The sequence below is a fragment of the Colossoma macropomum genome, unplaced genomic scaffold, assembly GCF_904425465.1.
Source record: "Colossoma macropomum unplaced genomic scaffold, Colossoma_macropomum, whole genome shotgun sequence".
Taxonomy (NCBI): Eukaryota; Metazoa; Chordata; class Actinopteri; order Characiformes; family Serrasalmidae; genus Colossoma; species Colossoma macropomum.
The window spans coordinates 4,289,062-4,316,386 of NW_023494806.1; the positions used below are offsets into that span (position 1 = coordinate 4,289,062).

Sequence of the window (27,325 nt, forward strand, 5' to 3'; positions counted from 1 at the left end):
GCCTTTAAAACTGATGTATGTAAATGAGCTCTGTTCTGATTGGCTCTGTATTGTGCCTTATTCAAAAGCAGTCCAGGATGAAACACTCCTTATAACTTCAGTGTGAATGGGTGGGGCTAAACTGCTGTAGGCTGAAAAGATGATTTGTTTTTTGTGGCATCACAAAAAACATGAAATGCAAAACGGCTGTTTTTGCAGCCTAGTTTACATATATGAACTGTATGGACTGAGGAGGGAACAGTACGTTTTGAAACTTTAACAGTGTTTATATACTATATCAAACACTTCTATTTAAAAAAGGAGTGAGGATAATTTGGTATGGGCCTTGTAAAACAATGAATTCATTTCAAAGGGTGCAAATCATGCAAAAGTCATTTTTGTCACCCTTTTTTGAAACAGTTTTGTCTGGTATGTAAACATTGTCAAAGTTTCAGAATATACCATGTTCTCTCTGGTCCATACAGCCCCTATATGGAAACTAAGCTGCAAAAACCAGCTTGTTTGGAATTCAATGCTTTTGTGATGTCATGAAAAGTGACACATTTACATTTATACAACAGGTAGTTCCGGCCACGCAAGCTGATTGGCTGAGAGCCGTTCTAACTGTGCTGTTATTTCACCATAACATCACGGGTTTTTCACAAACACCGTATCACTCCGCCGTTGACAGCTGTAGGAGACGCTGGAGCCATTTGAACGGTTTTACTTCGTACTTAGCCACAAACAGAAAACGGACACTTTTAAGATCACATTTGACCGACAGCCAATTCGGTCAGACTCTGAAGATGAGACTGCATTATATTCCCAAACTGTCAGTTGGGAATTTAGTGTAAGGAGCTGGAGAATGAACTGCCGGCTGTGCAGTGAGTGGGCGGAGCTCGTTACTCTGACATAGCAACAAGCTGCTTGTTAAGGAACTATAATTTGGTGAAGGAACTGCGGACATTAAAACATATTAAAGCCGCGTTCACGGCCCAGTTTATTAATTTATTACTTTATTTATTTAACTGTTGTGTAAAAGCAATAGAACACTCGGCAAAAACATCACGAGTGTGATGATCTACGGCGACCAAATCACAGCCCTGATGTTATTTCGCAACAACACACTCCATCTCGTGTTCTATTGCTTAAATATCCTCCTATTCAGCCAACAGCAGTTTAGCCCCGCCCATTTAAGCTTTAGTTATAAGGAGTGTGAGGAGCTTTTCAGACAAAGCCCAATTCAAGGCAGCCTATCAGAACCAGAGCAGAGCTCATTTGCATATGTAATTATTAAGGGCAGAGTTTTAATTCTATGGAGAGAGAGGCTGGAAAATGGTCATGTAAAAATGAATTATCAATGCTTTTGGTACATAAAACAACACTGATTGGTGATGTGAGAGCTCACAGGTAGGTGTAAGAGGGGAAAAATCAGAGCCAGGAAAAACGTTAGAAAAACTAAGCATGATAGCAGATCAGCGAAGGCTAAGAGCTACAGCAGAGAGGCGATAAGGAAGAGACCATTCACTAGATTGAAAATGAATGGGAAATGTTCAACATAGCATCTGTTTGCAGAGAATGTAAAAAAAATCTAATCAGATTATTACAGAATTACAGTATTACAGAAAATTCGTATCTTTTTGTATGTCAAGCATCTTTTCTTAGTTAGGAAATCTTAACTTACTCGATCGAAGTCGACAGTCAACTGTCATGTCTGTTACCTGGCAACCGACCATACGCGCACAGCTGAAACGTAAACATGTAATGAAGTTAGTTAGCCAGTCAGACAGCTAACGTTAGCTACCGTCACTGGTGTAAAGAAAGTCAAATAAAACTAAAGCGTGATAAACTGAAAGTTAAGAATACTGTGACAGCGCCCCCCGCTGTTTATCAGAGCATCGACGCTCCACAGTTTCAGTCTCCATCTCCCAAGCGCTTTAGCCGAGCGTGCTAACGTGATTCCTCCTAATAAACAGACACACGTTCAGCTCCGTCTCCTCATTATTCACCACCATCACTGTAATATTTCATCATCAACATTAACACACGAAGGTAATCAGAGTGACGGTGGAGATCGAGTCTGCAGCGTCTGGGGCTTTTAAACGCTGTTAGGAAAAAAACGAACAAGTCAAATCACTGTTTTAATGTAGATAAATGTAGCGTCATTATGCCGGTTATAGTGAACTGAGCTGCATTAAACAGTAGAAACAGACGGTTAAAACCGGAGTTTATCTTAAAGTTAAGAAAATATTTAGGATATTTTGGCAACTTAGGATGTTTCTGTAAAACCGTTTTCTTACCTGGAAATAAGAAAAGATTATAGACTTATGAACTGTTGTTTTGTAATGGCTTCTGTCCTAAATTCAGTCTTAACTGAAGTTGTCATGACAACAAAACAGATCTCGGACTTAAGAGTTTTCTGTAATACGGCCCCAGGTCTTCAAATAACTGCCCAATGGTGTTGCCAAGATGGCCATTGACCTCCCTGTAAGGGCTTTGGCTACAGTCACCACACAACACGTTTGATTTTGGCTTTCACTTTAATACCAGTCACTCTAACACCAGTCACTCTATACCAGACACTCTAACACCAGTCACTCTATACTAGTCACTCTAACATCAGTCACTCTAACACCAGTCACTCTAACACCAGTCACGCTATACTAGTCACTCTAACACCAGTCACTCTATACCAGTCACTCTAGCACCAGTCACTCTATACCAGTCACTCTAACACCAGTCACTCTAACACCAGTCACTCTATACCAGTCACTCTAACACCAGTCACTCTAACATCAGTCACTCTAACACCAGTCACTCTATACCAGTCACTCTAACACCAGTCACTCTAACATCAGTCACTCTAACACCAGTCACTCTATACCAGTCACTCTAACACCAGTCACTCTATACCAGTCACTCTAACACCAGTCACTCTAACATCAGTCACTCTATACTAGTCACTCTAACATCAGTCACTCTAACACCAGTCACTCTATACTAGTCACTCTAACACCAGTCACTCTATACCAGTCACTCTAACATCAGTCACTCTAACACCAGTCACTCTATACCAGTCACTCTAACATCAGTCACTCTAACACCAGTCACTCTATACCAGTCACTCTATACCAGTCACTCTAACACCAGTCACTCTATACCAGTCACTCTAACACCAGTCGCTCTATACCAGTCACTCTAACACCAGTCACTCTATACCAGTCACTCTAACACCAGTCACTCTAACACCAGTCACTCTATACCAGTCACTCTAACACCAGTCACTCTATACCAGTCACTCTAACACCAGTCACTCTATAACAGTCACTCTATACCAGTCACTCTAACACCAGTCACGCTAACACCAGTCACTCTATACCAGTCACTCTAACACCAGTCACTCTAACATCAGTCACTCTATACCAGTCACTCTAACACCAGTCACTCTATACCAGTCACTCTAACACCAGTCACTCTATACCAGTCACTCTATACCAGTCACTCTAACACCAGTCACTCTATACCAGTCACTCTAACACCAGTCACTCTAACACCAGTCACTCTATACCAGTCACTCTATACCAGTCACTCTAACACCAGTCACTCTATACCAGTCACTCTAACACCAGTCACTCTAACACCAGTCACTCTAACACCAGTCACTCTATACCAGTCACTCTAACACCAGTCACTCTAACACCAGTCACTCTATTCCAGTCGCTGTCAGAAATCCTCCAAACGGGAGTCATTTTAGCAACACTCAGCTGGAACCGAGCCTGTGCTGTGCTATACGGGACATCTGGCCTGTTCACCAAGCTACCGTTAGCTTAGCCAAACGCTACAGTCCCAAACACCACAGAACAGATTCAGTTTCAGCTTTTTGTCAACATCAGTCATTTAACTTTTGCTCTTTTTGATTTTTATCATCTATACTTGTTTTAGCAGAACACCAGTCAGAATCAAAGCTGTATTGTGGTGGGTGGCACTGTTTGGGTCTGTAGCTGCTCGCTAAGCTAAAGTTAGGTTAGCCAATCAGGCTACAGATCCAAACACCACAGAACAGGTTTAACTTAGTCTTTCTATCCCTTTCATTTGAATTCTTATCATCTGAACTTGTATCGGTGCTTGAAAACAGCGAGTTTGTGAAGAGTTCTCCTGCTGTAAAAGTTTCTATTGGTTCCTGGTGGTCTCCAATAAGCACTAGTAGTATTTTGTGTTTTCCTGATGGGTTGATATCACAGTGTAAAGGACTCTAATGGTTTAACAGGTGTTCTGGGATTGATTCCAGATGCATTTGATGGTTTCTTAATGGGATCTAAAAGTGTCCTACAGGAAACAAGCAGCCTCTAACGCTAACCATTAAGTCAATTCCCGTTACAAAGCAAAATTATTGGGTTTTAATCCTAATGGACAAAAACGTAATCAATTAACTACACATTTTTGTGAGGTTTATTCCATTAAAACAGCTGGAGTTTAATGTTTATCGGTGCTCTCATTGTGCTTCATCCTGTCTGCTGCGCAAAACTGAGCCACCCAGCATGGCGTGTCGTGTCCAGTGTGTGGTTGCCTCACGAGTTCACGTCCTGCTTCTAGCACTGAATTATATCCTTTGTCTCTAAGGTGGAGGTCAAATTAAGCTCCAGAGTGCTGATACATGACTTCACTTCATCCCAGAATCAGAAGCATTATTGCCGTTCGTGCTGTCAGAGTGTTTTATTCTGGATTAGCCGACTCTGTAAAAGCACTCAGTCTGCTCTTTAACCTCTCATAATTGAGTTAAGCTGCTCATTAACCCCACCACATCCACAAAGGGATAATCCATTAAAATAGTCTTTTACAGACTTTTACACACACTTAAAGCTCACACCTTTGATACGCACTTAAACACAAGTTCCCTCCTTTTATACACGCTTAAACACAAGTTCCCTCCTTTGATACAAGCTTAAACACAAGTTCCCTCCTTTTATACACACTTAAACACAAGTTCACTCCTTTTATACACGCTTAAACACAAGTTCCCTCCTTTTATACACGCTTAAACACAAGTTCCCTCCTTTTATACACGCTTAAACACAAGTTCCCTCCTTTTATACACGCTTAAACACAAGTTCACTCCTTTTATACACGCTTAAACACAAGTTCCCTCCTTTTATACACGCTTAAACACAAGTTCCCTCCTTTTATACACACTTAAACACAAGTTCCCTCCTTTTATACACGCTTAAACACAAGTTCCCTCCTTTTATACACACTTAAACACAAGTTCACTCCTTTTATACACGCTTAAACACAAGTTCCCTCCTTTTATACACGCTTAAACACAAGTTCCCTCCTTTTATACACGCTTAAACACAAGTTCACTCCTTTTATACACGCTTAAACACAAGTTCACTCCTTTTATACACGCTTAAACACAAGTTCACTCCTTTTATACACGCTTAAACACAAGTTCCCTCCTTTTATACACGCTTAAACACAAGTTCCCTCCTTTTATACACACTTAAACACAAGTTCACTCCTTTTATACACGCTTAAACACAAGTTCCCTCCTTTTATACACGCTTAAACACAAGTTCCCTCCTTTTATACACACTTAAACACAAGTTCACTCCTTTTATACACACTTAAACACAAGTTCCCTCCTTTTATACACGCTTAAACACAAGTTCACTCCTTTTATACACGCTTAAACACAAGTTCACTCCTTTTATACACGCTTAAACACAAGTTCCCTCCTTTGATACACGCTTAAACACAAGTTCCCTCCTTTTATACACGCTTAAACACAAGTTCCCTCCTTTTATACACGCTTAAACACAAGTTCACTCCTTTTATACACGCTTAAACACAAGTTCCCTCCTTTTATACACGCTTAAACACAAGTTCCCTCCTTTTATACACGCTTAAACACAAGTTCCCTCCTTTTATACACGCTTAAACACAAGTTCCCTCCTTTTATACACGCTTAAACACAAGTTCCCTCCTTTTATACACGCTTAAACACAAGTTCCCTCCTTTTATACACGCTTAAACACAAGTTCACTCCTTTTATACACGCTTAAACACAAGTTCACTCCTTTTATACACGCTTAAACACAAGTTCCCTCCTTTTATACACACTTAAACACAAGTTCACTCCTTTTATACACGCTTAAACACAAGTTCCCTCCTTTTATACACGCTTAAACACAAGTTCCCTCCTTTTATACACGCTTAAACACAAGTTCCCTCCTTTTATACACGCTTAAACACAAGTTCCCTCCTTTTATACACGCTTAAACACAAGTTCCCTCCTTTTATACACGCTTAAACACAAGTTCCCTCCTTTTATACACGCTTAAACACAAGTTCCCTCCTTTTATACACGCTTAAACACAAGTTCCCTCCTTTTATACACGCTTAAACACAAGTTCACTCCTTTTATACACGCTTAAACACAAGTTCACTCCTTTTATACACACTAAAGTTCACTCCTTTGATATGCACTTAAATACAAGTTCCCTTCTTTTATACACACCTAAACACAAGTTGATGATGGCAAAATTGTGGGAAATCTGAAAAAAATAAGTTTTCTTTGGGACCTATTTTGCCATACAAAGCCCTGCATGTACCCCTCCACCCTACATCTACTGTACACCTCCACCCTACATCTACTGTACCCCTCCACCCTACATCTACTGTACCCCTCCACCCTACATCTACTGTACACCTCCACCCTACATCTACTCTACCCCTCCACCCTACACCTACTGTACACCTCCACCCTACATCTACTGTACCCCTCCACCCTACATCTACTCTACCCCTCCACCCTACATCTACTGTACACCTCCACCCTACATCTACTGTACCCCTCCACCCTACATCTACTGTACACCTCCACCCTACACCTACTGTACCCCTCCACCCTACATCTACTCTACACCTCCACCCTACATCTACTCTACCCCTCCACCCTACACCTACTGTACCCCTCCACCCTACACCTACTGTACCCCTCCACCCTACATCTACTCTACCCCTCCACCCTACATCTACTCTACCCCTCCACCCTACATCTACTGTACCCCTCCACCCTACACCTACTGTACCCCTCCACCCTACATCTACTCTACCCCTCCACCCTACATCTACTCTACCCCTCCACCCTACATCTACTGTACACCTCCACCCTACATCTACTGTACCCCTCCACCCTACACCTACTGTACACCTCCACCCTACATCTACTCTACCCCTCCACCCTACATCTACTGTACACCTCCACCCTACATCTACTCTACCCCTCCACCCTACACCTACTGTACACCTCCACCCTACATCTACTCTACCCCTCCACCCTACATCTACTGTACACCTCCACCCTACATCTACTGTACACCTCCACCCTACATCTACTCTACCCCTCCACCCTACATCTACTGTACACCTCCACCCTACATCTACTCTACCCCTCCACCCTACATCTACTGTACACCTCCACCCTACATCTACTCTACCCCTCCACCCTACATCTACTGTACACCTCCACCCTACATCTACACTACCCCTCCACCCTACATCTACTGTACCCCTCAACCCTCCACCTACTGTACCCCTCCACCCTACACCTACTGTACCACTCCACCCTACATCTACTGTAAAAATACACTTTAGGCCAAAACACTGTTGCAAAACTATAATAAAACAATGTGTCAGATATGAGGCAGCAAATTCATAAGCCTTTCATATAATAACTTTCCATAAGGGAACTTTTACAGGCATGAAACGCTTCAGACGTCTGGTTCCTATCACCACCACTGTGAACCATTCTGACTCAGTAAACTTCTATAGAGCGTAGCATTTCACATCAAACCGCGATTCCCTTTAAAACCTCCTTTTTCCCGACTGCCCACCCAGCAGTCTGAGGAATCAGAGAGGAGGCCTCACTGCTGTGGACGTGACTGTGCTGCTTAATCCTATTGATCCGTCTAAAAGGAAATCTCAGTGACCGGATGAGGTCCTTCACCACGACGGAGGAGCTTTTAGAGGAGAGAGGAGGCAGGCCGCTGCAGCCTGGAAGGAACGTATAATGTATAAGTGAGGCGTAATTGGCATTAGTGGTTCTCGGTAATCATGTTAATGTGCAGTAGGCCGCAGCACGTACTTCTGCTTCCAGAGGAGAACACTAAACTTGCACTCTTTAGAATTAAGGTTCTTTCATGGCTTGGACATACAGTTCTAGGAAATAAAACTCGGTATTTAACCTTTACATTATATGGAGTTTATGGTTCTTTAAACTTCAGAAAGGTTCTATTCACAACTCATATTTACAGGAATGGTTCTTTAAAGAACCATCTATAGCAAGGTTCATTAGGGAACCAAAAGAGGTTCTCCTATGGCAGTGTTTTACTGGTCCTCAGGGAACCCCAGGAACAATTTAGGGGTTCCTCAGGACCAGTTTGAGGACCACTGTTCTACCGTATCGTTCCAAACCAAGTCCCTTTTTGTACACTTTAAAAAGATGGTTCCTTAGTAGATGAGTTCATTAGTAAGGACAATATATAGAACCATGAAGACTCAAAGAACCATTTGCATGCTTAAATGGTTCTTTGCATAATGATATGGTTCTTCAGATTGATGGAGAATGTGTTTTATATGGTTATATAGAACTTTTTTGAAATGGGTTCTATATATCACCAAAAAGGTTTCTTCTATCGTTACAAGTTTGAAATCATAACTATAGAAGAACCCATTTTTGTTCAACACAAAACCCTTTTTAAAAACACTCTACATAGAACCATATACAACACATTCTCCATCAATCTGAAGAACCATTCCACCATGCAAAGAACCCTCTGCATGCTTCTTTGCATGGTGGAATGGTTCTTCAGGTTGAGGGAGAATGTGTTGTATATGGTAACTTTTCTGAAATGGGTTCTATATAGCACCACAAAAGGTTCTTCTATTGTTATAAGCTTGGCATTATAACCATAGAAGAACTCTTTCACCATGTAAAGAACCGTTTAATCATGCAAATCGCTCTTTGAGTGTTCATGGTTTAATATAGAACCATTGTCTGCTTAAAAAACCTTGAAGAACCATCTTTTTTAAGTTTTCTGTCAGGGACTATAAATTTTTTTGCTTATTTCATTTAAAAGTTCAAAGTTACTCAAAAACTGCAGTGGTGATCAGTTATGGAGTAAATGTAACTGGTTGCTGTACTTAAGTATTTTTTTAGTGTATCTGTACTTTACTGAAGTATTTCCATTTTGGGTGACTTTTTACTTTCACTCCACTACATTATGAGAAATCTGTCGTTCCTTTTGGTTTATGTGTGAATAAAAACGTAACCAGTCAAAACAAAAGAAGTGCAAAGCAAGAACACCAATCAGGGCACAGCGCCCACTTTGTTTTGAGCTTGTTTTGACCTGTTGGACACACTGACCCAGTGCAAGCATATCCACACTATACTTAGGTCACTTCAGCAGGTAAAGCAGGACGGGCTTAATGCAAACACTGACTGACAATCACACATCAAAGAATTAGTGAACAGATATAACATATTGCTCTCAACTTTGTGTAAATAGACCACAATATAGAAATATGTACACACATGCAGTTGTGACTGACGTGTCTATGTTCTGAATTTATACAAACACGTTTCATTTTATAGTAAATTAGTTTTGTCTAGTTTATGTTTATGAACAGAGACCTACAGATGCAGTTTAGTAAAGGAAACTCATTTGTGAATCTGAGTTTAAAGTTTTTATTAATCTTGTATCTAAGTTGTAAATAAATCTTAAACTGAAACTTTGCTGGTTTGTAAAAAGTGATTTCAGAGCCACTCAGTTCTACCTGATGGAAACTGTTTGCCTTCAGTGTTTTGTGCTTATGATAATTTTAATAGACATCAGCGTCACTAATTAATGACATTCTATTAAAAGACTGGTTTACCAAGAGAGACACTGGAGTATTTTCACCTAAAATGAGTTAATGAAGCGAGTCTTGTTACAAAAATGATAATAGAACATCAGAGCCATAATTAATCTTTTAGTACTTCTACTTTTGATACTTAAGTACATTTGAAGGCAAATACTTTAGTACTTTTACTCAAGTGGAGGTCTAAAGGGAGGAACTTCTACTTTTACTGGAGTAATATTTTACCTTGGGTCTCTCTACTTTAACTCAAGTACATGGTTTGTGTACTTCGTCCACCACTGTAGAACTGTAAACACTCTCCAAAGCAGCGTTCTAGAAGCGAGAGTGAAGACCCTAATGAGCTCATACCGAGGGGAGATCCAGAAGATAAGCAGGTCAGGTTGAAGGTCTGTCAGAAAAAGATATTTCGAAAGCCTGAGCATTTTATCAGTGCAGGAAACACTCAGTTCTGTCTGCTCCTCACGCAGATCCATCCACCTAATACTCTCCCTGATATTGCTGTCTGATGTGGGGAGATTAGTGTCCAGCAGGGTTTCAGAGGCACTGTGAAGTATATTAGACGGAGCAGCTCATTAAACTCAAACTGAGCGGGAAACTAATTCCTCCCATTGATTCACACTTTAGACAGGCGCAGATGGGGCCTGAGGGTCTCCTACATCACACACACACCCGCCCTGTCACTCTCTCTGTCTGACTGACACACACTGTGTCTGAGCCTCTCAGCCGCGCTTTACTACTGAAACACTCAACTACGTGTGTTTATATTGACGACGGTGAATGTAGTGTTAGGAGTCTTGCCCAAGGACTCTAGTGTGGTGCGCTTGCCCAGCTGAGGAATCGATCCCTAGTCTACCATGTGGAGGGCAGCGCTATTACAGACTGCACTACAGCAACCCATAAAACATTTATAGTGTAAAAAAATAGGAACAAAAATCATAAAATCAGTTATAATTTGCCTAATGATGATCCATGTACTGTTACTTTCATTGTATCGGGTGATTCAAAAAGATTCAAAGCGCCATATTTTTACAGCCGTGAGGCGCCTAGGAACCAATCACAATCCAATTGGAAAAGGGGGTAATAGAGTTTCAGTCTGAGAGGAGATGAGACCCCTGAGCAGAAAGCGTTCTGCATTCTCCACTTCAATAAGAGTGAATCCGTCACAACTGTGCAGTGTGATTTTCGTGGGCAGTGAAGCTCCAACAGCTCAGAGCGTTCATCGTTGGTTCCACAACACTGGATGATCTCCGAAATCGCACTGAAAGAGCCGTGAGTGCAGCGACACCCGACATGCTATTTGGGTGGTGGATCATTCTCAGCACTGCAGTAACACTGACATGGTGGTGGTGTGTTAGTGTGTGTTGCGCTGGTCTGAGTGGATCAGACACAGCAGTGCTGCTGGAGTTTTTAAACACCTCAGTGTATAGAACAGTAGAAACAGGGAGGCGGTCATAATGTCATGCCTGATCGGTGTATGTACATGGAAAATATCAGCTATCGTCATCTGCCCACCATGTCAGTGCATCCTTAACCATTATTATCATTATTATTAGAAAGTCGTCTATTTAATAATATTGTTATTCATCAGCAGAGAAAGAACATTTTTTGCTTTAAATAACAAGTCACTCTCTCTCTCTCTCTCTGAGGGAAAGCCTGGCTCAGTCCCACCCTCCTCTCCCTGAGGAAAACATTAATACCCCTCTAACTGAGAGAGAGAGAGAGAGAGAGAGAGAGAGAGAGAGAGAGAGAGAGAGAGAGAGAGAGAGAGAGAGAGAGAGAGGTGGGTGGGGTAAAAACGAAACCATACCACCCAGCCCTCTGAGAAACAGCACCAAAAACAAGCCTTTCCTCCCAAAACAGACGAAAAAAGAAACAAAAAGACCAGCAGAGCTCAAAACGAAGAAAAACTGAAACTAAAACGAAACATGGCGCCTCGTTGTTCTTCACACACGCCAGCATCAGCGTCGCCAGACTGAATCGCGATCTAGTCGAACCGATTCTTTTCAAAGAATCACTCGAACCGATTCACAAGCTGAATCAAACCTTTTGTGGCAGAAGGATTTACACTGGTTTGAGGAACATTGCTGTGAGGATTTGATTGCATTCATCCAGGGTGGATGCTGGTTGATCAGCTCTGTATCACTCTAACACATCCCACAATCACTTGTATCTATTCACTGTTTTATTAACGCTGTTCAATTTTATTTTAGACCTCTTTAAACTGTGTTATATATGAAAAGTGTTATATAAATAAAGTTGTTATTATTATTATTATTATTACTATAATTATCATAGAATCGGACTTTCAGACAGGAAGAATCGGTTCGCAGAAATGAATCGAGCTTTCCCTCACTTGCCAAAATCCCGCGCGCTCGTGGCTGCCTAGCAACACGGAGCGCGGCTCTGATTGGACGAATGGTCGCTGATGGCGACGGGTCTCCGTCTGCTGTTTATTTATTTTTACCATATTTTCTCATAAGTTGGGACTTTTATCAGTTTATCGGGCGTTCAGTCCGATTTTGGATGCTAAATATAGCAGATTTTCTGCTGAAATATGAGCTCAATGTTATCATACCGTTAGTCTGGCTACGTTAGGTGTCGTCTGGTGTTTACCCCCAAAATAAGACCACAACATCAGCCTAAAACACTCGAGCGGTGAATTTATCTATTTTTGTGCAAATACGGACAAATTTGGTCATTGTAGTGGTTAACCAACCAGCCAGGAACGGTTTATGAACACACAGCCTGGGCGAGGCTGAAGTTGTCTTCCTATTCGCCAGCTTCTTGTTCGAATTTGCCCGTTCCACCTTAAATGTTGCAGCAGATACATTCAGGCGCCTCAGGCGTCAGAACGTAACTGCTGCGCCATTTAAGGTGGAACGGAAAAATTCGAACGAGAATCTAACTTCAGCTTCTTAAGGCAGGGCTGGTAAATAGAGACGGAGACGTGAACTGTGGGAATCTAACCGCCAACCATAACACTGTACACTCTTAAAAATGGTTCTTCAAGGGTTCTTTAGTAAAAAGTGATGGTTCTATTTAGAACCACGAGTTCTAATAGAACCATTTGCATGCTTAAACGGTCTTTGCATGGTGAAGATTGATGGAGAATGTGTTGTATATGGTTCTACATGTTTAAAAATGGTTCTATACAGCACCAGAAAGGGTTACAAGCTTCACAGCATAACATAAGCAGCCTTTTTGGTGCTATATAGAACCATTTCACCATGCAAAGAACAATTTAAGCATGCAAATGGTTCTATATAGAGCCCATAGTGCTAAATAGAACCATCTTTTTAAGAGTGTACGGCTGCAGCACATGCATAAGCTTTAAAATAAATCCTTATTTTTTTTTAAAATAAGAGCCTCCGGATCCGTGTTAGAATTAAAGTATAGCAGCTCATCATCCACAATTGTCATTATAGGGAGGTCCAAAGCAGGATCTCGTGATTTTATTCTAGTACAGGAAGGTAAAGGGGGGGAAAACAGCCCATACCCAGCTTGGCCTACTGTAAATGCTTACCTTACACCATCCTCTCCGGCTTGTCCTTTGTATGCACGTCACGCCTGCAGTCTCTTTCTCAGCCTATGTGCTGAAACAGTCGTTTGCAATAATAAAAATTAAAAAAAAAAGCAACTGGAAATGATGCACAGTCCGTCTTCCTGCCTCCAACACGGATATAAATAATTTCTCGTTAGCGTTTCACTATTATAAAGCCCCCCGTGGTGATTTGAAGGCTTTGGTGTGGAGAGCATCCCCCTCTGCAGCCTGGACCAGCCCACTGCCACGCCTGCCACAGCATCACTGGGCGTCTACACGCTTGTGCGCGCTTATTTCCTCTGTCCAGACTAAAACACACATGCAGACTCACGATGTGGTGTTTAAATTGAGCAATCTTTTATGTCTGACTGCTGAAGACTAGATTTATTGCACTGCTGAGTCTCTTTCATTACAGCTGTACCAAAACAACATAACGCTGCCATCTGGTGGTAATCAGCGGTAGTGCAAGTGCATTAACTAATAGGGGAGGGCACAAACTAATGCAGGTTAAAGTGACTCATGGGGTTTTACGTAGTCAGGGTCGGGATGTAGTGAAATACAAGTATTTAAAATATGTATTCAGAATACAGAAATTAAATATCTGTATTCAGTCCAAGTTACATTTTGTAAAGGCAGTACTCAGAATACAGTTACTTCTCACATTTTAAGAGAAAATTTAAAGCTTACCCACTAAAACACATAGTCTTCCAAAGAGTTCCTGCTAAAGCCTGAGTGGACTGATAAATCAATGTGATCAGTTATTAATCTCAGTGTTACTGAGCTCTGCTAAAGCCTGAGTAGACTGATAAATCAATGTGATCAGTTATTAATCTCAGTGTTACTGAGCTCTGCTAAAGCCTGAGTAGACTGATAAATCAATGTGATCAGTTATTAATCTCAGTGTTACTGAGCTCTGCTAAAGTCTGAGTAGACTGATAAATCAATGTGATCAGTTATTAATGTCACTGGGCTCTGCTAAAGTCTGAGTAGACTGATAAATCAATGTGATTATCAGTTATTAATCTCAGTGTTACTGAGCTCTGCTAAAGTCTGAGTAGACTGATAAATCAATGTGATTATCAGTTATTAATCTCAGTGTTATTGAGCTCTGCTAAAGTCTGAGTAGACTGATAAATCAATGTGATCGGTTATTAATCTCAGTGTTACTGAGCTCTGCTAAAGCCTGAGTAGACTGATAAATCAATGTGATCAGTTATTAATCTCAGTGTTACTGAGCTCTGCTAAAGCCTGAGTAGACTGATAAATCAATGTGATCAGTTATTAATCTCAGTGTTACTGAGCTCTGCTAAAGCCTGAGTAGACTGATAAATCAATGTGATCAGTTATTAATCTCAGCGTTACTGAGCTCTGCTAAAGCCTGAGTAGACTGATAAATCAATGTGATCAGTTATTAATCTCAGCGTTACTGAGCTCTGCTAAAGCCTGAGTAGACTGATAAATCAATGTGACGATCAGTTATTAATCTCCGTAGTGGACTTGTCTGCGAGTGCTAAGTTTAGCACTGGTGTTGTATCGGACTCCTGCTTGGGGGATTGTGGGAGCAGTGGTGGACTGAAGCGGACAATGAGAGAGAAAAAAAAAGTTAAGAATTTTATTTTCCATGAAACTTTAACAGAAGAATTAGGAAGAAAACTGGCAACCAGTAACAGTGAATTGGAAAACAAGCATCCCATGTTTTCCATGTGCTTTATCATTGAATCCTAAATATCTTCTGAATACGTTACTTTATCTCAGTGCGTAATGGAATACGTCATTTAGGACACTGCATTCTGTATTCAGGCATCACTATTTTTTCCCCAGAGTATTTTGTCCAACACTGTATGTAGTTAAACATTCAGATTTCTTCTCACGTGCAAATCTGGACAGCAGTTGAGCTGATATTTCTTCACCCTGAAGTATCGTAAAAGTAATTTGGTTTTCAGATCAAGTTTGTTTAAGTCACAAAACTCACACCTATATTATTTTCCTTCTTGGTGGCTACAATATAGCACAGTTTTAAAGCATATGAACAACTCGCAGTGAGAGCCAGCCAGCCTGAAGTACAGCCTCCATCCTGCAGGGTTAGTTTTAACACAGCGTTATTCAAAACAGATCATTTTTTAAAAAAATCCATGCACAGATTAAACAAAAATGTCATGTAAATAAAACATGTATCTACTTTATTGTGCTGATTCGTGCTCTTCTGCTTTGGTCAGAAGGAAAATGACAGCCACTTTTCACTATATTAATGTTTGATGCATGTCATTGCTACAATGCCCCCCCAACCATTAATTTTGACAACATGGCTGTTGTCCTTTTTATTGTGTGAAAATTTCATAGTGACTGGACAAACAGAAATGCTCCAAAAATCATTTGGAATACACTGTTAGAAATAGAGGTTCTGTACATTTTCATTCATTTCATTCAAGGTACAAACAATGTAAACAATCCCTCAAAGGTTCAACAGTGGTTCTAAGGTCTGATTGTGAACCTTAAATAAGTTTTTCCAGGTGAAAAGTTCGTATTTGTTTCTTTTCATAACCGAATGTTTTAAACAGAACAGTAAAATAAAAGCCTGGAGACGAGACGGGGTGTGTGGAGTCAGTACAGCTTAGAACATATCATTTCAGTTGATTATGGTTCAGTTATGTTCCCTGACTAAAGGTACTGAGATAGACCCTTGAGGGAACCACCCCAGTGACAAGAGGGGAACTGCCCCAGTGACAGTTTACCACCTTTATCTCTGAGAGTGTAGGACCTCTTTACATAATCTTACATTAAAAGTTAAAAACGTCAGTCTTTTCCTGTAAAGTCACCTTTTTGGAGTTACTGTTATATTACAGTGACTTACAACTTCCCCCTCAATCTACTACAGTGAACCTGCTTATGGGGTTAGTAGGAACATTTGCACTCTACTTTCAGCCAAACTGTCTTGATGTATAGCAGAGAGGTGCAGTTTGCTTGCATAAAGAAATTAGTCTTGCTTAATTACTTACCTTTTCCATTTCAATGATAGAAACCAGATGCAATGCTGGTGGGTCTTTATTAGACAGTGCTGAACAAAACATAAGGTGCATTCACAACATACTTAAACAGCAAACAAACAAACGGGGCCTGCTGGGTGAAATTATTTCAGCAGCTGTTTATATACAAAATACATTTATATACAAAAATAAATGTCTATTCACTTCTCCGTTCAGAATCAAATTCATACTGTGATAAGGGAAGGATTCGCTCAGCGCTGTGGAAAAAGGAACGGCAGTCACTTCAACTCGCCTGATAGACCTGCAACAGAAAGACGATTCATTATTTTCTTATGAAATATCAGCCAATCTATGATTTCATTCAAATAGTTAAAGGATTAAAGCAATGATAAAAGGTTTTCTGTGAAAAGCCTGTTTCTGTATATGGCACATTGCAATCACAGTCAACTGAAATCATCTTAAATCTACAGAATATATCTAATATCTCACTATGAGATCATTGTATGAATATTATAATATCCAGAAATAGGTTAAATGCTTATATGTTTTAAATTGTATCAATGGAATTCTTCATTTGGTAAATAAATAAATAAATAAAAACATTTTCTGAACCAAACACAAAATATCTGCCAATGGATTTACATCATTAAAAACGAAATGAGCAAAAAACTGGTAGAATAAGTTGAACAACTTCAAAATATTCATACAACCATCTCATAAGGAGAAATATTACACTGCAAAAAAAAAGTCTTGCAAAGTGAAGTCATATCTAGTCTAACAGTTCTCATTTTGAGATTGCTGCAAGTACATTCTAAGATTAACTGACTTTCAGACGTTACTTGTTTTAAGTAGTTTCATTAAGTGAAATTCAGTATATTGGTAGATAATTATGTTTGTTTCAAGCATCTTTTCTAAAAGGTGAGCAAAATCATCTGCCAATGTAGTGAGGGACAACTGAGGGACAATTTAGTATCTCCAATGTCTTTGGACGAAACCAGAGCACCCAGAGGAAACCCACACAGACATGGGGAGAACATGTAAGCTCCACACAGAACAGGCAACCATGCTGGTCTCCCAGCTGGGGAATCGAACCCCTGCTTGCTGTAAGGCGACAGCGCTACCCACTGCGCCACCCTGTGGCACACTGCTAGGAAAAAAATAAACAGCATTACTATATTAAAATAAAGTGATGCAGTTTTTTTCATAACTTAATCTGTTCATCACTTCCACGTGAACATATATTACAAACACAACTGACAGTAAACTAAAAGACAAAAGTGCTGATGTAACGTATTTTAGTCATTCTTGAGGAAACAATGTATTTAAATCAGGTAAACTGGATGCATCACTTTTTTCGGTGCACAGTGTAAACTTCATATAGAGCATTTCATATAGACAGACCATAGGAGTTGTTAATTTAGGCTGCCCTCTCAACAGAATACATGAGTAATGATTAGAAAGCTTAGCACTGTACAAGCTGTTATGAGCTAATTACTAAATACAGAGTCACCAGACTCACATCTGACTGGTAACCCTAAAGTCAGATTTTCACCAGAAAGCATAGCTGATACTTTATTGATGATGGATGTGTCATTTTCCATAACTGGGGTGGCCAGAAGGGCAGCCATGCTTCATTCCAGGGTCCCCCTTGGCTACGCCTCTGGTGTCGATTCAGAACTCCTCCTGGTGGTGCCGTTTCAGCAATCCCCTCATGTTTAAGTGGGCTTTAAAAGCAGACAGGCCAGGACTGGGGTCAGCTCCATTTGAATTCATCCAATTCGATCTCAGCTGTGAATTTCCTGATACATTTCGAAGCAGATGAATGGTCTTCACCTTCTCCTGAATTAAACATAAGCTGATGGATTTGACTCGGACTCTGATGACTCATAAGCTGACTTCTTCCACTCACATTTTTCATTCATATTTCCAGTTATTTCATTAAACTCATTTTAAGAAAATGATGTAATAAAAATGCAAAGAAAGAACTAGAAAAAAGCTCATGCGAACGGCCCCACAGCACTGGCTGAGGAAGGTCTTCTCCCCTCATTTGGAGAGATATACAACCAGCAAGTGGAGCTGCTCAGAGGAGCATAGGGCCTCATTCACCAACCGTCCTTAAGAGGGTCGGTCTACATCCCCAGCCTCACCTGGTCATGAGCTGTGGGTAATGACCGAAAGAATGAGATCACGAATACAATCAGCGGAAATGAGCTTTCTGTACAGGGTGGTGGGCGACACTGTACTGACAGGGTGAGGAGCTCGATCATCCGGGAGGAGCTCAGAGTAGAGACGCCACTCCTCCGCATTGAGAGGAGCCAGCTGAGGCGGTCCCGGTGGGGGTTTACCAGGCACGGCCTACTGGGATGAGACCCCGAGGTCGTCCTAGGACCCGCTGGAGGGATTATATCTCAAAGTTGGCCTGGGAGCGGCTTGGGGTCCCCCGGAATGAGCTGGAGGAATTTGCGAAAGACAGGGTCGTCTGGGATTCTCTGCTCTCCCAACTGCTACCGCGACCCTACCTGGACTAAGCGGTTAAAGGTGATGATGATGTACAAACCTTTGCAAACGTGTAAATCACATGGATTGCTAGAGCTTAGAAACAAAACAGGCTGGAGAGGAGATGAAGCTACGCAGCTGCTTTTCGCCTCTTCTCTTATAATTGTTTGATTTATTTGCTTTGTTGCCATCAAGAAACACACAGACGCTTCAGCATTCACACTACATGTGTTATTTGGTCATGTGCTTCGTCCGAAGGGGGGTTGAGCGTCTGGACAAGTAATACTGTCCGCAGTATTTGTGGGGACGGGTCATCATAACTAATGTCTAGGGGCACCAGAGCATCTTAATTGTCGACAGACTGAATTTTAGACATTAGAATCCCAACACTTAAAACAGCATAACTGGCCCTGCAGAAACAGAGCTGTTCACACCGCAAAAAATGGTATCTTGTCAGGTGAAATCTAGTCGAAATATCTATTTTAGGTCATTTATTAAGTAAAATTCTCAGTATAGTGGCAGATAATTTTGCTGGTTTCATTTCTTAAAACGAGCAAAATTATCTGCTAATATAGTGAGATAATTTTACTTGATAAAATTAGTGAAAACAAGTGAAAATTGTATAAGTTAAATAATCTTCAATTAAACTTACAATAATCTAAAAAAATTTGATTTCTTGACCATATTAAAGACAATTTTACTTGATAAGATACCATTTTTTGCAGTGCAGTTTGAGAAACAAATAATGTCCAAATTGTCCAATTCAGTGAACTCTTCTAACCATCTTACAGGGCAGTTTTTCAGGACGTCTGATCCACTGATCTGCTCATTATTCTTTCAGATTTCTGTGGAAGACGCTGTCCTTACCAAGGTGTGATCAGAGCCGACCTGAACGATGTAGACCGGAACGACACACTGCACCGACATGCTGCTCAGCTCAGCTTCATCTACTGCCGCTGTACTGACCGGAGACGCGGTCACCAAAGTCCCTCCCTCAGATAAAGACGGCCCAGAGACAGAGTCCAGCACCTTCAGAGGAGGGAGAGGGGGGAAGAGAGATAGAGATAGAGATAGAGAGAGAGAGAGAGAGAGAGAGAGAGAGAGAGAAAGAATAAAAGAAAGAAAGAAAGAAAGAAAGAGAGAGGCAGAGAAAAATAGAGAAAGAAAGAAAGAAAGAAAAAATTGAAAAAAGAAAAAGATGTGAGGGACAGAAAAAGAAAGGAAAAGTGAGAGGTGTGAGTTATACAAAATAAAAGAGAGAGATTTGAAAAGGGAGAGAGAGAGAGAGAGAGAGAGAGAGCGCGAGAGAGAGAGAGAAAGAAAGAAAGAAAGAAAGAAAGAAAGAAAGAAAGAAAGATGTGTGAGGGACAGAGAAAAAGAAAAAGAAAAAAAAATGAGAAAAAAAGAAAGAAAAAAAAATGAAAAAAGCAAAAGATGTGAGGGACAGAAAAAGAAAGGAAAAGCGAGAGGTGTGAGTTATACAAAAGAAGAGAGAGATTTGAAAAGGGAGAGAGAGAGAGAGAAAGAAAAAGAAAGAAAGAAAGAAAGAAAGAAAGAAAAGATGTGTGAGGGACAGAGAAAAAGAAAGAAAAAAAGAAAGAAAAATGTTTGAGAGAAAAAGAATGCATGTGATAGATCAGAAACAAAAAACAAAATAATTAAGAGATGCATGTGAAAAAAACAAAGAAAAAAGGAGAAAAGATGAAAAGAAAAAAACAGCAAGAGTGAGTGAGTAAGAGAGAGTAAAAGGGGAGAGAGAGAGAGAGAGAGAGAGAGAGAGAGAGAGAGAGAGAGAGAGAGAGAGAGAGAGAGAGATGAATGAATGAATGAATGAATATGGGAGAGAATGAGATGAGCGGACAAAACGCTGAACAGAACAGAGGAGAGCTGAAAGAGCCTCACCTCCTCCACACTGCAGAGATCAGCACATCTGTCCTCACAGTGCGAATAGCTGCTTATGTTCTCCACCAGCTCATTTGCATCTGCATTACTCTGCCAAGAACATCAACAGCACTGTTCCAGTTTCACACTGAGGTTACGCTGTCATTAACCATCTAATACAGACCCCAAATAAATAACGGAGATATACACCGATCAGGCATAACATCATGACCACCTCCTTGTTTCTACGCTCATTGTCCATTTTATCAGCTCCACTTACTATATAGGTGCACTTTGTAGTTCTACAGTTACAGACTGTAGTCCATCTGTTTCTCTGCATACTTTGTTAGCCCCCTTTTACCCTGTTCTTCAGTGGTCAGGACCCCCATGGACCCTCACAGAGCAGGTACTATTTGGGTGGTGGATCATTCTCAGCACTGCAGTAACACTGACGTGGTGGTGGTGTGTTAGTGTGTGTTGTGCTGGTACGAGTGGATCAGACACAGCAGTGCTGCTGGACTTTTTAAACACTGTGTCCACTCACTGTCCACTCTGTTAGACACTCCTACCTTGTCAGTCCACCTTGCAGATGTAAAGTCAGAGACGACAGCTCATCTGCTGCTGCACAGTTTGTGTTGGTCATCCTCTAGTCCTTCATCAGTGGACACAGGACGCTGCCCACAGGACGCTGTTGGCTGGATATTTTTGGTTGGTGGACTATTCTCAGTCCAGCAGTCACACTGAGGTGTTTAAAAACTCCAGCAGCACTGCTGTGTCTGATCCACTCAGACCAGCACAACACACACTAACACACCACCACCATGTCAGTGTTACTGCAGTGCTGAGAATGATCCACCACCCAAATAGTACCTGCTCTGTGAGGGTCCTGACCACTGAAGAACAGGGTAAAAGGGGGCTAACAAAGTATCAGAGAAACAGATGGACTACAGTCTGTAACTGTAGAACCACAAAGTGCACCTATATAGTAAGTGGAGCTGATAAAATGGACAATGAGTGTAGAAATTAATTAATAAAGAGGTAAACTTACACGAGAAAGGACATAAGATGATAATGTGCAATAAAAATCTATTTTTCAGAAAAACAAACATTTCTGAAAGAAAGGAATGACTAAAAACTGGTAATGCAGATATAAAATGAAAAAAAAACAAAACAAAACAAAACAAAAGCACAAAAAGTATGAAGGAAATTTGCTGTTTCTGCACGTTTCAATCACTGACACAAAAACAGAGTCATTCTGAGTGGTTTGGTGTGAAATGGTTGATTGTAGAGACTCGGATGTCTTTACAGTGGTGGTGATAGGAACCAGGGGTCACCATGACTACAACACAAATATAGACATTTTATTTACTATCTAATACCACCAGTGAACCAACACGTGTCTGAGTTTTTCAAATGTTGATGATGGTAAAATTGCGGTCAAACTAAAAAGATCTTTGATAAGATTTTGTCTTATTACACCATAAATGACGCATGTTTGAAAACAAAAACAAAGCAAAAAAAAACCAACAACATTTTAGGGCAAAACCTCATCTAGAACTCTCATGGCACAAGGTCTCAGACATCAGGCTGCATATTCATAACTACTTCATGTAATGTAAGCTTTCAGAGGCATTAAACTCTTCAGACGTTTGGTTCCCATCACCACCACAGTGAACAATGCTGACTACGTTTCTCTAGAACGTTTCACACCAAACCACTCTGAATGAGTTTAATCACATCCTAACCATTTAATTAGGCACTTTTTTTTTAATTCCCCGTTAAGCTTTCACGACCTCCACTTACTTTTCCTGAGGTGTCACTGAGCACGGAGGACAGCAGGCGGATGTACTCAGTCGCAGCCCTCAGCATGTCCACTTTACTGGGCTTGCGGTCACGCGGCATCACCGGCACTATCCGCCTCAGATAGGAGAACATGCTGTTCAAGCTCTTCACCTGATGATGGCGCCAGAGAACAGCACATTAATCTAAAGTTGAGCAAAATATTTCAGAAGGACAGTGTAGGTCTGCGTGAGCACGCGCACGCACACACACACACACACACACACACACACACACACTTTAAAAAAGATGGTTCTTCAGTCAAAGAAAATGATTCTATAAAGAACCATGAACACCTAAAGAACCCTTTGCATGATTAAAGGGCTCTTTGTATCATGAAAGGGTTCTTCAGATTGATAAATGTGCTACTGATGGTCCTAGATGGAACCTTTTTGAAAAGTGTTCTATATTTCAATCTATATAGCCAGATTGAAAAGGATCACATAGATTATTTCTGCTGAGAAAATCCTAAAGCTGAGAGGACACAACGCTTTCGATCACTTTAGCTAAGAAAGGGAGATTAGAGATGAATCTGTAATTGGAAAGTAATGAAGTGTCTAACCCAGGTTTCTTAAGAATAGGAGTGGCTATTCTAAGGTGAGCTACTGGAGAAGAAATAGCAGGGTCAGGGTCAAGTGACAAGAAGAGAAAGAAGACTTAGGCTCCGTTCACATTACCAGGCTGAAGTGGCACAAATCTGATTTTTTGCCCTGATGTGACTCAGATCTGATGTTTTCAGAGCTGTGTGGACACGCAAATCTGATCTTTTCAAATCTGACCCGAGTCACTTTCATATGTGGTCCTAGATCAGATACGTATCCGATTCGTGGCCATGCGACCTTAATGTGACGCTCAGATCTGAATTCATGGGCTTCTTCTCCACTGCGCGTGACCATCATTCAGCGTTACCATGGCAGCAGCGCCAAACAGAAGCTAAAGCCTGTAAACGGTGGAAAAGCAGCTCATCTCACCTTTTTCTCCTTCGTCTCGCTCTAATAATGAAGCTGAGAGCTGATCAGAGTTAATTATCTTCTCAGCGAAGCTCGTTCTGCTCGTTAGTTTGTGCTGATGATGCAGTGATTCATTCACGTGACGTTACTGAGTAGGATGTGGTCATGCGGGTCATTTCAGGACGCCGGTTCATCACATTAATGACAGATTTGAATCACTTACTTAAACGAGTGTGAACCATCCTGTCAGAGAGATCGGATTTGAGCCAAAAATCAGATTTGAGCCATGACGCTTGTAATGGGAACGTAGCCTTAGAAATGATCCCTGCGACTGTAGATGAATCGACAGGGTTGAAAGCAGATAGACTGTCAACACTTTGAAGCTGAGTACTCTGGGAGAAAGAGGACTGCGCTACAGTGAGGAACGGCTGGTAGATGCTGTTAATTTTATCCCTGAAGAAACAGGGAGTAGATGACGTGGGGGGTGGAGATGTTTGTGTATGGTCCTAAAACAGAGTTTTGGGCCTTGAGCTGCCACCACTTATAATAGTTAAACAGCAGGCACAGCAGGCAGCATGCAGGGCCTCCCTGTACCTCCCGATGCGCTCCCTAAACATTAAGTGATGTATAATAAGCCCAGTTTTCTTGTGCAGGCGCTCAAGATGCCTTCCACTAGCTTTCACAGCTCTGAGCTCAGGGGTGAACCATGGGTGGTACGAGAGGCAGGGACTAGTTTAGTTTTGAGAGGAGCATGAAATTAAAATGTGTTAGAAATAGTATCATTGTAAAGTGAAACCATAACATCAGGAGAGGAGAGGTCAGAAAAGTCTGAAAGAAGTGAAGTCTGAGGAGATTCGGAAAACAGATGAAGGTCAACATATTTAAGGATGCGGAAAGAGATGATGAGTCAACCTAGAATGCATTTGTGGGCAGAGCATGGAAAGGTCAACTATATATGCACTGTTGTTACACCGTAAAAAGTGGCTCGTCAGATCTACCTAAAAATTACTTCATGTGGTAACAAGTAACTAGTTTTATTCAACCTGAATAGATACTTTGAATGAACGATTCTTTCAAACCAATGTAATTTTTTGAGCTAAACTAGTTTTATTCAATTGCTTGTTACCACATGAAGTAATTTTTTAGGTAGATCTGATGAGCCATTTTTTACAGTGTGGCTTAGCTGTGGTTTAGAGTTTAAGCAGAGTTTAAACCTGAACGAGCCATGTGGGTTCTTAAAGTCCACTGCTGTGTCCTCAGAAGCTCCAGTTCAGAGCAGACCCTTGGACTAAACCCAAAAAAGATGACCTGTTTACGCTATAACTTTTACTGACTCAAACAATCACCTGAACTAAACCCAGCTGAAATGATTTTGGACGAGTTGGACCGCAGAGTGAAGGAAAAGCAGCCGACAAGTGCTCAGCACTTCTGGGAACTCCTTCAAGACTGTTGGAAAACCATTCCAGGTGACTACCTCATTGAGCTGACTGAGAGAATGCCAAGAGTGTGCGAAGCTGACAAAGCAAAAATTGGCTACTTTAAAGAATCCAAAGTATGAAACACATTCTGGCTTGTTTAACACTTCTTTGTTTACAACATTATTCCATGTGTTCCTTCATAGTTTTAATGTCTTTAATATTAATGTACAGGCATAACATTATGACCACCTCCTTGTTTCTACGCTCATTGTCCATTTTATCAGCTCCACTTACTATATAGGTGCACTTTGTAGTTCTACAGTTACAGACTGTAGTCCATCTGTTTCTCTGCATACTTTGTTAACCTGTTCTTCAGTGGTCAGGACCCCCATGGACCCTCACAGAGCAGGTACTATTTGGGTGGTGGGTCATTCTCAGCACTGCAGTAACACTGACGTGGTGGTGGTGTGTTAGTGTGTGTTGTGCTGGTCTGAGTGGATCAGAAACAGCAGTGCTGCTGGAGTTTTTAAACACCTCAGTGTCACTGCTGGACTGAGAATAGTCCACCAACCAAAAATATCCAGCCAACAGCGCCCTGTGGGCAGCGTCCTGTGACCACTGATGAAGGACTAGAGGATGACCAACACAAACTGTGCAGCAGCAGATGAGCTATCGTCTCTGACTTTACATCTACAAGGTGGACTGACAAAGTAGGAGTGTCTAATAGAGTGGACAGTGAGTGTGAGTTACTGCAGTGCTGAGAATGATCCACCACCCAAATAGTACCTGCTCTGTGGGGGTCCATGGGGGTCCTGACCACTGAAGAACAGGGTAAAAGGGGGCTAACAAAGTATGCAGAGAAACAGATGGACTACAGTCTGTAACTGTAGAACTACAAAGTGCACCTATATAGTAAGTGGAGCTGATAAAATGGACAGCGAGCGTAGAAACAAGGAGGTGGTCATAATGTTATGGTGAAACTTCATTTGGAAGCTTCTATGTAGCAAAGTATGTCCTTATTTTGCACTGTTTTGTTTCAGGGTTGGGTTGATCATTTGCCCCCAGCGTAATTTGACAGCACATCTGCTTTAGGTGAGGGTTTCAGTGGATCAGCGTTTAATGTAACACACAGCTGCATGTTAAACCCCTGACTTTACCAGCTTGGCTAAACCTGTGTTAGACTGAGACTAAACCGCTGACAGGACGGAGCAAAAGCCCGTCAGCGCCTACGGTGCGTGACGTCACATGAACCCATGCGTGTTTCAATCATTTTCACAGCAAACGACACAGCCCGTCTGCCCAGAGAGCCGCGCTCACCCTCAGCCGCTCTTTGGCGTTGGCTATCTGCCTCCTCTTCGCTGCGTCCTCTCGGTCCTCCGTGTCCACGTAGCGGCCGTTTTCCGCGCGCAGAAACTTACCGATGTTCACGTGCACCGGAAGTGACGGCTCGTCGCTCTCGCGGAGCAGAATGTCCGCCATGAGCTCGCGCTCGGGCACCTGCATCAGCACCGCTCTGAAGTTTCGGCCGGTCATCATTCAGCAGAACCTCCTGCCCCTCAGAGAGTCCAGTTACAGAAGGAAGAGAGACTCAGCTCCATTAAACGCCGACATCCATCAACAGCAGCTCTTACAGCTCCGCCTGTTTGACCGTTTAAAAGGCTAATTAAACTAAAGACCATGAGCACCTGCCACTCAGACTCCTCCCCTCTGATTGGCTGTTGGGCTTCTGAGCGTCAGTCAATTAGCACTGAGACCGGCGTTTTTCATTCACACCACTAGGTGTCGACAGACGAGCGTCTAACCCTGCACGTGCTGTCTCATTAGCAGACGCTTTATTAGTGGTGTATCAGCTTAATCAGAGGTTCAGACGGACTGCAGTCTGTAACTGTAGAGCTACAGTAGAAATGATGGTTCTTCAGTGGTTCCTAACCCTAGTAAAGAAAATGGTTCTATGTAGAACCATGAAAAGAATTCTTTTGCTGCTGTGGGAAAAAACCTTATATCTACATTTTTGTCGTTTTTCAGTTTTTGACATAATTTGAAAATGCCTGTTGCTCTTTACATTGTGTGTAAATTTCATGATGAATGGATCAAAAGAAACAACCCAAAATGACTTGGAAAGAATTCTGGTTCCATTGACTTACATTAAAAGTAAAGTAGTTTTTTTCCTTCTCCTGTAAAGTTACCATTTTGGAGATATGAGGTTTTGTTCCAACAGCAGTGACATGCATGATTAAATGGTTCTTTGCATGGTGAAATGGTTCTTCAGCTTTATGGAGAATATGTTGTTTATGGTTCTATATAGAACCTTCCTGA

General features: G+C 41.4%; 3 protein-coding genes across 4 annotated transcripts in view; 1 reads left to right on the forward strand and 2 right to left on the reverse strand.

The window, feature by feature from the left end:
• The window catches only part of add2 (adducin 2 (beta)), a 49,003-nt gene extending 35,248 nt beyond the window's left edge, over window positions 1-13,755 (reverse strand). For both annotated transcript variants that reach the window (XM_036598691.1, XM_036598692.1), the window contains exon 1: window positions 13,424-13,755. The gene's annotated coding sequence lies outside the window, so the exon portion shown is untranslated. The remainder of the gene's footprint in view (window positions 1-13,423) is intronic.
• LOC118827635 (extensin-2-like) lies at window positions 4,518-7,635 on the forward strand. Its single transcript, XM_036599067.1, has 2 exons — window positions 4,518-4,534; window positions 6,579-7,635. The coding sequence occupies exons 1-2, from the start codon at window positions 4,518-4,520 to the stop codon at window positions 7,633-7,635; spliced, it is 1,074 nt and encodes a 357-aa protein (XP_036454960.1).
• A 2,868-nt stretch (window positions 13,756-16,623) lies between the features above and the next one.
• Window positions 16,624-26,542, reverse strand: figla (folliculogenesis specific bHLH transcription factor). Its single transcript, XM_036598832.1, has 5 exons — window positions 26,327-26,542; window positions 22,606-22,755; window positions 20,824-20,913; window positions 19,789-19,950; window positions 16,624-16,726 (listed from the first exon to the last, which is right to left on the reverse strand). Exons 1-5 carry the CDS (start codon window positions 26,540-26,542, stop codon window positions 16,709-16,711), a joined length of 636 nt encoding a protein of 211 aa, XP_036454725.1. The 3' UTR covers window positions 16,624-16,708.
• Between the last annotated feature and the right edge of the window lie 783 nt (window positions 26,543-27,325).